This window comes from Ceratina calcarata, unplaced genomic scaffold (assembly GCF_001652005.2).
Source record: "Ceratina calcarata isolate Rehan_Ccalc_2016 unplaced genomic scaffold, ASM165200v1 scaffold209.2, whole genome shotgun sequence".
In the NCBI taxonomy this organism is placed as follows: Eukaryota; Metazoa; Arthropoda; class Insecta; order Hymenoptera; family Apidae; genus Ceratina; species Ceratina calcarata.
The window spans coordinates 24,523-36,073 of NW_017142569.1; the positions used below are offsets into that span (position 1 = coordinate 24,523).

The 11,551-nt window shown below is 36.1% G+C and overlaps 2 protein-coding genes across 6 annotated transcripts in view; one reads left to right on the forward strand and one right to left on the reverse strand.

The window, feature by feature from the left end:
* Positions 1-885: 885 nt before the first annotated feature.
* ppan (Brix domain-containing protein peter pan) overlaps positions 886-11,551 on the forward strand; it is a 12,592-nt gene continuing 1,926 nt past the window's right edge. The window contains exons 1-6 of one of the 2 annotated variants that reach the window (XM_026811271.1): positions 886-903; positions 995-1,275; positions 1,339-1,549; positions 1,625-1,951; positions 2,025-2,358; positions 2,454-2,548. In XM_026811271.1, the coding sequence (XP_026667072.1) occupies positions 886-903; positions 995-1,275; positions 1,339-1,549; positions 1,625-1,951; positions 2,025-2,358; positions 2,454-2,542 (1,260 nt within the window). In that variant the 3' untranslated portion in view covers positions 2,543-2,548. Of the gene's footprint in view, positions 904-994; positions 1,276-1,338; positions 1,550-1,624; positions 1,952-2,024; positions 2,359-2,453; positions 2,611-11,551 lie in introns of those variants that run through there. The other variant, XM_018019872.2, reaches the window with a different exon arrangement.
* Root (ciliary rootlet coiled-coil, rootletin) lies at positions 2,716-11,338 on the reverse strand. 4 transcript variants are annotated; one of them, XM_026811268.1, is made up of 26 exons: positions 11,142-11,338; positions 10,866-11,072; positions 10,593-10,801; positions 10,143-10,524; positions 9,817-9,969; positions 9,443-9,745; positions 9,039-9,275; positions 8,829-8,965; positions 8,609-8,769; positions 8,421-8,551; positions 8,004-8,366; positions 7,574-7,933; positions 7,326-7,518; positions 6,911-7,270; positions 6,651-6,836; positions 6,341-6,585; positions 6,072-6,287; positions 5,807-6,008; positions 5,637-5,749; positions 5,401-5,577; positions 5,235-5,342; positions 4,995-5,174; positions 4,720-4,932; positions 4,357-4,662; positions 3,902-4,282; positions 2,716-3,840 (listed from the first exon to the last, which is right to left on the reverse strand). In XM_026811268.1, exons 2-26 carry the CDS (start codon positions 11,055-11,057, stop codon positions 3,559-3,561), a joined length of 5,790 nt encoding a protein of 1,929 aa, XP_026667069.1. In that variant the 5' UTR covers positions 11,058-11,072; positions 11,142-11,338; the 3' UTR covers positions 2,716-3,558. The 4 variants fall into 4 exon arrangements, with proteins under 4 accessions (XP_026667069.1, XP_026667071.1, XP_026667070.1 ...); XM_026811270.1 differs by having other exon boundaries at positions 2,716-3,542; positions 3,642-3,840; positions 10,866-11,338; XM_026811269.1 differs by having other exon boundaries at positions 5,235-5,321; positions 10,866-11,338.

Here is an 11,551-nt window from a genome sequence, read left to right on the forward strand (position 1 = left end):
CGTAGTCATTTCCAGGATTCGTATATAATGGAATGAGAAGGGAAGTAGGATGGTTTCGCGAGCACTCTCATTGCGCTTTCTATGCACTCAACACAATAAAATCGTTTAAATAAAGAGAATTGAAAGAATTACGAATACCGTACAAACGATAAACATAGTACAAGTATGATATGCACTAGAGCTTATAAATGTATGTATAAGTATAATTATATAAGAAAATATTTTATTTCATTGTATTCTCATTTAATTTACTCAAGACTTACTAGAGATTAACAAACATCTGTGCAATAAACTTTGATATTTTCTCTGCAATTCTAAATACAGTTATATATTCGAAGAAATATCGTATACTTCTTGTCGAATTATGTTAATAAATACTACATATTTATTACATACATGATTATAAAAGCATGTAGGTGAAGGGAACTGGAAGAATTATACCGTACAAATGTTACACAAGTATTACATGTATAAGTACATGTTATCTAAGTTATGAAATAATGGAAGAGTTTAATTTAATTACATATTCTAATCTGTTAGTTAAACTATAAGAGATTGACAAATGTGTATGCATTAAACCTTGAAATGTGCTGTGAAATGCTAAGTTCAGTTATTCAAAGAAATATCGTATACCATTTGTAGAATTATTTTAATAAATGACGTTAGAAGAATACACACCGCATTGATACGTTGTAATTTATTTTTTGAATGTTTCGTGTCGTACTCAAACAGTCACACGAAATCCCTCACGAACGATTTCCCCTCTTTTCTGGCTCCCCACTACTATTTCCCTCTTGTGCAGCAACTTCACGATATTGACTTGTGTAAGGCAGTGTAAGATCCACGTGCTTCTAAGGATTCTAACCATAAATTCAGTAAATAATCATGGGACGTCATAAAAAGGTGATTATTTAACTTAATATAACAACTTCATTACTAAATACTGATTGTCAAGTTTCCTGTATAAATAAAAACATATTTTTTAATGACACAGGGGCGTTGCGTCAAGAGGAATAAACAAATTAATACAGAAGAAAATCCAGATGTTGTGAAAGCACCACATTCATTTGTCATTCATCGTGGATTACCTGGTGAACATATCGTTGAGCTTACTAAAGATTTTCGCAAAATAATGGAACCTTATACAGCAATGTCGTTGAAAGAGAGGAAAAGAAACACAATCAAAGATTTTGTATCTATAGCTAGCGTACTTCATGTTTCGCATATGTGTATATTTACAAGGACGGAACAAGGAATGTACTTCAAACTCTGCAGGTTTGTAGATTAGCTCAGTTATCATAGCATTTATTGAATGACTAATAGTTAAATTTGTAATAGATTGCCAAGGGGGCCAACGCTTACCTTTAAAGTGCACAGTTTTTCCTTGGTACGCGATGTAATATCTTTATTAAAGAAGCAATTAGTATACGATGAATTATTTAAGAGTTCTCCATTAGTGGTGCTAAATAATTTTAGTGGCGAGGGCATGCAACTGAAACTGATTGCTTCTATGTTTCAAAACATGTTCCCAACTATAAATTTAACTTCTGTAAGTTCAGATGCGATAAATGAATGCTGAATCATAGTTTTAGATTGTAAGGATATATTTTTGTGTTTCTTCTAGGTAAACTTAAGTACAATTCGTAGATGTTTGTGTTTAAATTATAATCCAACGTCGAAGACCATTGACCTCAGGCATTACGCTATTAAAGTAGTACCAGTTGGTTTATCAAAGGGTGTTAAGAAATTGGTACAAGCTAGGATACCAAATTTATCTAAGTGCGAGGACTTTTCTGATTTCTTGACGAAAGGAACAGTCTCTGAAAGTGAAGGTGAAGATGATCCTGCGAATCATGTCACCTTGCCACAAAAATTATCATCGCGTGGTAATCATGCTAATAGCTCGAGTGCAGTTAGGTTGTCTGAACTGGGTCCTAGATTAACACTAGAGGTATATATTTACTTTCGACGAAGTTCTTTTGAAAGTAGTAGTCATAGGTAATAAAACTCAGGAATATTTTTAGTTGATAAAAGTTGAAGATGGACTTTTGGATGGTGAAGTGCTTTATCACGAGTACGTTCACAAGTCGGAGGAAGAGATATTGTTGATAAAAAAGAAACGCGAAGAAAGGAAGAAATTGAAGGAGAAGAGAAAGAAAATACAGGAAGATAATAAGAAGAAGAAGGAGTTACAAAAACAGGAACATAAAGAGAAATCTTTGAAGGGAATGCATAAAAAGAAAGAGAGCGAAACGTTGCTGAAAAAAATTGCGCAGGAATCAGTTGAACAAACTAATATAGAAGAGGACGACGATGCGGAGTATTATCGTGAGGAAGTAGGCGAAGAACCCGATAAAGGTAAGTACAACATTATATTACGAACAATGGGTTGTTCGTAATGTATTTGCAAATCTTCGCCGCCACTGAGCACGTACAATTATTTACTGTTGCAGATTTATTTGAAAGAAGAATAGGTGAAAAGAGGCCGAAAAAGTATCTACCTAAGTATAAAGTGAAAAAACAGAAACTGAACGAGACATAAAATACTGTAAGTAAATCTGTTTTTTAACACGCGAAATATATTTTGTAATAAAGAACCATCAATTTGAATTTTGCGACTTTATTATTTGTATATATATATGTCTCTACGAAAGTGAACATTAATTAACACGTTATGTAATGATGAAATAACATTATTTCTCATGACTAGCATCGTTTAAGCTCTTGTTTTCATTTCTTCATAACAGATGAGCTGTTCGACAATTAAATTTAAATACAAAGGTAACAAAAGTGTTCATTTTTGTCTCGATTATTTTCTACAAATAGTATAGTTCGGAAACATTTGAAGTTTCTATGATCCGCAAGCAGGACAGTTCGAATGAACCAGCTAAATATTCAGGCTGGATTAGATGTCTATATTCTTATCGATAAAGAATAGACACAATCCACTGTTCGCCTATGCATGTTACTTTTTTATACTTTCTTATAACAATGTACCATTCTCTACGCTCTCTATGCCGTGTTAGATTTCGATAACTCTCCTATCAAACAATCAGAAGCATATCTCTACAATGCTCTTGTTTGGTGATTCTCTTTGGTCTCGGGACGAGACTAAAGATAGCATTACTCTTACCGTTATACTGAATGTGCTTTCCATTATACGGACCATAAGCATACGCTTGGCAATCCGAATACGTATATCTTAAATATTATTACAAATTAGGACGTAACTTACTCAATAAAATCTATGAGTTATAGCTGATGGACGGATTTCAAATTTTGTAAAAGGAATGTCGAATCGAAAGATTATTCTGTATCACAGAATATTATGCCGCAATAGTTAATCAGTTCTAAATTTGTATAAAAAACGTAGAAAATTACTATTACTAAAAATGTCATAGTAATTACTGGTCAAATAACTTATGGCAATGAAGTAGTTCTGTGACTAGCATGAGATATGTGTTCCCGTACGCGGAAGAATTATTATTATTATTATCTATTACTTCTCTTGTACCGTTGGCAGTTTCCGTGTCTGATTCAGTCTGAAACATTTGTAATTTATTTTAGTTGCGCCGGGGTAGAAGATCTCTCGTAAGATGAGGTCGGAGGTAAAGCTAGCGAGGGCGGTAAACTGGTAGTACTTGTCAGAGTCGAGTCCAGTTTTCGAGCTTCGTGCTCTAACAATACCGCGTCCAATGACGGGTCTTGCGATACCGTTCTTAAAGAATCGCCCAAAGCTTGCCTCAACTGTTGCATCTCCCTACCGGCTCTTGAACTTCGCAATACGTACAACTGACGACGTTTTATCTCTTGATTCAGTTGTTCGCGAAGTAACTGTATCTACGATTTATTTTACATACTTGTAGAGATTGTTTGAAAATGAATATGTACGTCAAAGTACCTGGTTCTCCAGACGTAAAACTTGTTGACGGTGACTCTGTTCTCTCGCCTCCAGCAACTTCTCAGCTTGCAATTGAGCCGCTCTGAGCCTCTCGATTTCACTGGTTCTGTCTCTGCTATAATCGAATATAGAATGCGTATGGCTGTAACTCGATTTCACTCTTATCAACTCGGCCTCTTTTTCTGCGAGTTGAGTCTCCAATCGGCGTACTTTCAATCTTAACTCTCTGTTTTCTTGTTCAAAATGATCCACGTCGAAGCTCGTGCCTAGCAATTCCACGTGCGCTTTTTCCGGACGTTCGTAGCTCTTGCTACGACTGGTAGATTTCAGTAAAGACAATTGCCGTTCTAAGTTACGTTTATCAGCCTCCAACAACTTCATCTGTGAAATAAGTCGATACTATTTAATTCTTGTACTAATGTATTTGGTGGAACGAATCAATCTAATATATTTACCTTGTCACTAAGGGCTTCTACTTTTCCCCTCATTTCGCTTCTATCCCGCTGCGCAGTTTGCAATTGTCTTAACAATTCTTCGTCTTTGTTCGTGCTTTCCTCTTGTGGATAGGCAACTATTCTCAATTGAGATTCCAGAGCGCACCGTTGCACTTCGTTGTTCGCTAATTCATTTTGTAAACGTGTAATTTGATCCGCCAGAGTCTGATTCGTATGCTTCAGATCACTTAAAGATTGTTGCAGTGATTCTACGCGTTCAGTTAATATCCTGCGTTCGTTCTCGGCGTTCGAAAGTTGTTTCTGTAACTAAAATGGCAATATATAAGTTAAATAATAATTATTCGTAAATAATTTTATGTATACCTGTTTATTCTTTTCGTTAGAAGTTTGCAAAGTGGCTGTCAATTCCATAATGTTGTGCTGCAGGCAATTAATTTCGTTCTTTAATTCACTTTCTGTTATGGATGCCTTTTCCAATCCGTGATTCAGTTGCTCTACCGTTGATTTTAATGAGGTGCAACGTTCTTCCAAACTAGCCATTGCCCGATTCTGAACTTCGTTTCGTTCTTGCAATTTCTGAGGAATAAGATAAGAATTATAGTTTCTTGATAAGAGTAAGAATTCTACGGTTTACTTACGTGGATGTTTGCGTCCTTTTCTTGGAACATCATTTGCAACCTCTGTAGATCACCTTCCAAAGACATTCGTTGCAATTCTAATTTCGTGGCGCGAGATTCACTTCTACTGAGCTCTTCCTGTAGATTCCGTTTCTCGTTCTCGATTTTGTTCAAAGCTTGTTTCAATTTATCTATTTTGTCCTGCAAGATTATTCATTAACTATGAAGCTATCCTTGCATGATGATAAGGTGTGCACGCACCTCATATTGTCCTTTCTCTTCAGACTGGCTGCTTATCATCGACTCGAGACTGATCATCTTCTCGCGTAATTGCTCGCATTCCTGTTCCTTTTGTTGCAAAGCGTTTAACTAAAATATTTTGATAAGTGACGGAACAGTTTATGAAAATAATGAATGTGATGAATACCTGCATCTCATAATTATTCTGTCTTTGAGAAAGCTTCACTTCTAACGAGTTCTTCTCGTCTTGTAGAATTCTTAAATTCGTTAACAGGGTGTTTATTTGCATGTCTGATTTATTTTGGATCTCCTGGGTTTCTGTCAATTCCTTTTTTAAGTTACACAACTCAGTTTTGTAATCGTCCTAAAATTTGTATAAGAAATTAATAATATATGAATTAGAGTAGCCAAGAATATAATTACCCTTTCACGCTCGATTTGAGCTACTTGTTGCATTAAGGATCGTACACCCTTTCTCACAACTTCAGGATCAACATCAAGTATCACATCTCTACCAGAATCAATGTGATCTTGAGCTAAATTAAACAAGATATATGAATAAATCAATAGGAAATTGCATATTACTTACGTACCTCTTGCTGGACTCCATCTTCTTGATGGACTTAATAATTTAAAAGGTATATTAACGCTTCCATCCATCTGGATACCAGCAATCCGACGTAGAGTGGAAGCAATGCTACTTAATTTTTGTTCAACCTCCTTCTTCGCCATTTCCAATTGCGACAATTGAGCGTCCAGAGCTCGAACTCGCCCTTCAGATCCTCCGAGGCGAGCCTGAAGTTAAATTATCATCGAATTCACAATTTAATCTTACAACGACAAATATTTATTCGTTACCTTGAGCTCTTGAATTTGTTGGGAAGCATCAGCTAGACAGACTTCGAGATTATGTTTCTGATCCTCGAGTTTTCTTTCGCGACATCGACTGTCCTCCAGTCGAACCACCAATTCTTGTTCCCTAGTTCTCCATCGTTCATCCTCTTCATCTGCTCGCGAACGCAATCTCCCAAGTTCTTGTCTCGTCACTTTCAAACTATTATCCACATCTACAAGCTGTCCAACAAAATTACAACATGTTCCCACTGCTTTTTCCTTAAATACTCTACCTGTTTCTTAACTTGATGCAACTGCAATTGCAAACGTTCTCTCTCTTCAGTTTCATTAGTCAATCGTGCTTGCAATTCTTTTTCATCGTTCTGTGCCTGCGCGTTGTTCTGATGACACTTCTGCAACTCATCTTGTGTGAAGCGAAGCTGCTTTTGCAATTGCAGCATTTCTCGTTCTATGTCGCGAAGCTGCGTTTGAAGACGAGATCTCTCCGCATCTATATTTATTTTTACATCCTCCAATGCTAAGATATATAAAAAGAATATGTATAAATGTAGTGTAATAATGAAATGATTTCTTTTATATTACCTGCAATTTTTTGATACGATTCTTCTAACGTTCTGCTTTGCTCCCTTTTCTCACTTTCTATACGTTTCACATGCTCCCTCAACTCTTTATTACTACTGTTATATTTTTCTTTCTCATATGTGCAATCAGATAATTGCCTTCTTATATCTACTAACTCCTTACGAAGCGATTCATTAAGATTCTCAGCTATAAGTTAATATCATAAATTTAATAAATTCAAGAAGTTATTCTTTAATAAAGAATACAAAGATAAAAATTACCCTCTTTAAGCTTTCTAATAGTTTCCTGTAATTGATTTTGCAGACTGTCAACCTTATCTTCAGTCATGTGTAATTGAACTTGCAATTCCTCGGATTCTCTTTGCGCGGATTCGCGTTCCTTCCAAAGCTCCTCGATCTTTAATTCAAGTTTTATTCTCTCTTCGTCAGCTTTCAGTTTAGTTTCGTCTAGCTTCGTTTTGAAGCGGCTCAGTTCATCGCGCAATTGATTCGTATTGTTTCGTTCTTGCTCAGCGCGAGCTGCAGCCTCCCGCTTGATTCGCTCCACATTACTCTTCTCTTCTTCCATTTCATGCAATACTCCCTCAAGTTTTTCCATCAGTGCTTGTTGATCATGATGAGCTGCAGTAATTACAAATTATATCATATGTTTAATTCAATTATTTACATACATTACCTATAAGAAGAGCTTGCTGCTTATCATTCTCTGCCCTAAGTAGAACTTCTTCATGTTGCTGACACAAATTTTCTATATGCTGCTGCAATTCGTCTATCCTTTGTTGCAGCTGATTTATCTCGTTGTCTTTCTCTCCAGTAAGTTGGAAGACAGACTGTTGAAGCCGTTTCTCCAGGTTTATCTTTATCTGTTCCTGAAATCCAATAAAAATTAATTGTGATAGAATGTGTATGCAATTTGCAGTATACCTTTTCTTCATTCAGTTTCTTTATATTGTCTTCACTGTGTTTCTTCACGTTGGAAATAATCTGTTGAAACTCGGCTTCCTGGTCACCACTCTGTTGTGTTAGAGCGTGTTTTATATCGTGTGCTCGCTTCTCACTGTTGTCTAGTTCCTTCATCAGTCTTTCCACTTGTCCTTTCAAACTTTCTTGTTTCACCAGCAACTCTTTTTGTTCCTTCTCCAGCTGAGTCTTCTTCACGTGCATATTTTCTAAATTGGTTTGCGTATCAAATAAAACGCCTTCTAAAGTTTCTTTTTCGCTACGCGTCGATGCAAGCTGCTCTTGCAATCGCTGTATTTCTTTTTCGTTTGTTTCCAAAAGCACCTGCATGAATAAAAATGTTATTTGAAAGAAATTAAGATAAATGCGTTTAATAATTAGTTATAGAGTTTACTTGTTTCTCTTCATTGTCTTTTACGAGATCCTCCAGATTTCTATTTAATCTTCCATTCATCTCGTTCGCTTGTTCTAATCTTTGCCTGAGTCTCATCAGTTCTTCGTTCAACGACTCCTTTTTCCGTGCTAGAACCGAGAGTTGGTTACTCAAGTCTCCACGCTCGCGCGTGACTTGTGCCAATTCTATTTCAATTTTCTCCTTTTCGATTTCCAAAAACTTCACTTTCTCATCCAACGTCGCCTTGTCTGATTCCAAATCGAGTCTGGTTTGTTCAGCTTGAAGCAACTCTTTTCGTAGGGAACCCAAATCATTCTGCTGATCCGCACATTGACTGGCCAACTTGTTCTTTTCCTCTGTTATCTATAAGTAATCAATATTCTTAGTAATAATCAGAAACATTATGTTAAAATTTACCTTTTTCAATTCTTCTTGTAATCGATACTTTTCTTGTTCGTGATTGTTGCAAACAGTCTCCAATTTCATCAATACCTCTTGCAAGTCTGACTTTTCTAATAGCACACGTTCCAATTCCAGTTCCAAATCGCCTGAATATAAAAATATTTATTACCAATTGATTTCGAAAGCTATGATAAGATTTTTACCTTTGCTTTTTTCGATTTGAGAAATTAATCCATCAGTTTCTAACTTCTGCTGTTCCAACATATCTTTCGCAAGATACGCCTTATTCAACTCTTCCCTCAAGGTCAGTAACTCTTCTCTCATCTTACTACACTTGTCCTCTTCAGAACGGAGATTCAATTCCCTGATTTAATTTCGATCAATTAGGAACAGTATTAAACGATAAAAGAGATTCTGACTTACCTCAATTCTATATCTTTAGACAATCTACTAAGCTCACTTTGAAGATATAATTTCTCATCCTCGAGATTGTCACAAAGCTTCTGTAACTTATTGTTAGTCTTTTGCAACTTCTCACAATCGCTGTTTAAACTTTCCATCTAAAAATAAAATTTTATCTGTCTAGTATATCAAACAAAAATATGTATTATGTCGTATGAAATGTATATGTACCATGCTGTTAATTTCCACTCTGCTCTTGTCAAGTGCATTCTTCTCCATCCTTACGGTATCCAGCCCTTTTTGTAACATGTCTTTTTCTTGAATAAGCTGCGAACAATGCGATCGGACGGCATCCAATTCGTTGATCAGTTCCTCTACCCTCTTCTCTAAGTTGTTAACATTCTCCTCAGCGCTCTCGCATTGTTTCCGAGTAGTTTGCAATTGCTCTTTATTAACTTGTAACTTCACCTAACACATTACATATTATTATATACTGCAATGATAATTAGACCGTGGATTTTATGCATGAAAGTAATAAAATAGAATATGATACATTAAAATCCGCAGTCTAACGATAACAACTTAAGAGTCTGTAATTTTACAAATTACCGAAACAATCAATAAAATCTACACACCTGAAGTTCGTGTATGGTCAACTGATATTTGTGTAGAGCTGCCTGGACAGCACTGATAGTACTTTCGGCGAATGCTGGAATAGTGTTGCTTCTTGTGCCTCTTTTCGGTGACTTTTGAGGGATCGGTCCGGTGGGAGTTAAATGAAGATGAGGAGGCGCTTGACTAGACTCCATTTCCCGGCACTCCGCGTCTTGAATCACAGCGTGAGCTATGTCCCTTAACGCGGATTGTAAAATTTCTACGTCGTCTTGCAACCGAGTATTGCGATGTACTTCTGTTTCCGCGTCTCCGCATTTTTCTTCCTGCGTGGAAGAGACATTCATTTTATCCTTTCATGTTACTGAAGGTGCAGTAACAGTCTGATATTATTTACCAAACTGTGAACATCTCGAATAAGTTGATTGATTTTTTCCTCCTTCGTACGAATTTCATTTTGTGCTACGTCGTATTGCTGTTTCAGGGTGGTCAGTTCTGTTTTCAGGTCTGTCGTTAGTTGTTCTTGAGACTGATGAACTTGTTGAGATATCTGAAATATAATAAAATGTGAATAAGGTATAGTAATGACGTGGCTACCGATTTCATATACTTAAGAGAATATTAAATGTGTGATTAAAGGATAGAAGATTCTATTACAATCTCATTTTTCAAATTGATATCTTATTCGCTGGTCTAGTGAACTTTTGAAAACGGTGAGCATACCATAGGTTGCATGGCAGCTTGCATTCTTATGGCAAATCCTGTAGTATTGCAGGCCGAGGAGACGTCATTAAACGTCGAAATAATGCTGTTTTTCATTTTTAATAGATCTCTCTCTGTACTAGATTTTATGTCGGCAAATAATCGTTTTACAGAAACAACATCGCGCCAAAGATTTAACAGTCGATTATGTTCCGAGGTATAATATTCGTTAAAAGCTTGCTCCTCCTCTCTCCAATCTTCCTCCTTGATAGCCAGTTCCTCTCTCAAAATATCCCAATCGTTGCTCAATTTTTGTAAATCATTTGTAAGTGCTTCGTTCGTTTGGTGAGATTCATCTAATTGATCTTTCAAGGTAGAATTTATTTGCAAGAGTTTTTCACATCTAAAAATAACAGAATTACTTATGCGTGTTAAGATAGTGTCCCATTTAACGGGAAACAGAAATTCTACCTTTTTCGTTCATCTCCAAGTTTTTTTAAAGCCGTATCTAAATCATGAATCTGTTCCTCTCGAATTTCTCTCAATGTTTGATGAGCTGCATCCAAAGGTGAAGTTGTTAGCTGCGGTGCTGCAGAAGTTGTTGCTTTCCCGATATCGTGCACAGCAGATTCTACCATTTGATTTTCCAGTTCTGAACATCTCTGCTTGTATTGTAAAACCTGCGAGTACCGAATCATTAATAGGATAAAAGATCGACTTGAAAGTCTGTAAAATCTAGTCTACTTTGGCTTGGAGACGAGAAACGAGTGCAGCTTGATGCTGTTGTGCCTGTCTGTAGGTGTCCAAACGTCTCTTATAATTAGCTGCCTCTTCTTCGAGCCGGTGGCGCAATTCGTAATTCTGTCTGACCAGTGCGTCGGGTGATAAATCATCTTGCTCCCCTGCGCCACTAATCGTGCTCCCGGCTGAATCCATTTTGCTTCTTTCTACCTATAAAATCATGTAAATTAACATTCGACTTTCGACAAATTTAAAGGGATTTAAAGGGAATCTCGGTACCTTAAAAACTACTTAAATAAATTCATTATCATATATTTTGTGCACCACTACATACAGTAATATGTACAGAATTTGAAAAGTATTTATTGTTTAAAAATAGCCACTTTCACATATTTTTTCGTGGCGTGCCCTACATTTTTAATTAATGTATTACAAAAAATTAGTCTTTTTTTTTAAGAAACCTAAGGCCGTATGTTCATCCTAGGTTATGTTTGTGTTTACTATTTACGTTGCTGGGTGAGCAGTGGGTTGGCAACCTGTGGGTCATGACCTTCAAAGGACACGCAAAGTGTTTTTTTTTTCAATTTCCTGTATTACACTCGTTTAGACTTTATAATTTATATTCTATGAAGTCTATTTTTTAACGTTCCTTTATTTAATAAAAAATAATTTTTACAGAATAGTAAAAT

What these genes read in the sequence shown, in the direction of transcription:
- Root (XM_026811268.1), bottom strand. Translation starts at nt 11,057, where the DNA reads ATGGATTCAGCCGGGAGCACGATTAGTGGCGCAGGGGAGCAAGATGAT. An exon ending in AAGCTGCCATGCAACCTATG is followed by an intron (nt 9,970 to 10,142) that starts GTATGCTCACCG and finishes ATTATATTTCAG; the next exon opens with ATATCTCAACAAGTTCATCA. An exon ending in CTAACGAAAAGAATAAACAG is followed by an intron (nt 4,663 to 4,719) that starts GTATACATAAAA and finishes TTGCCATTTTAG; the next exon opens with TTACAGAAACAACTTTCGAA.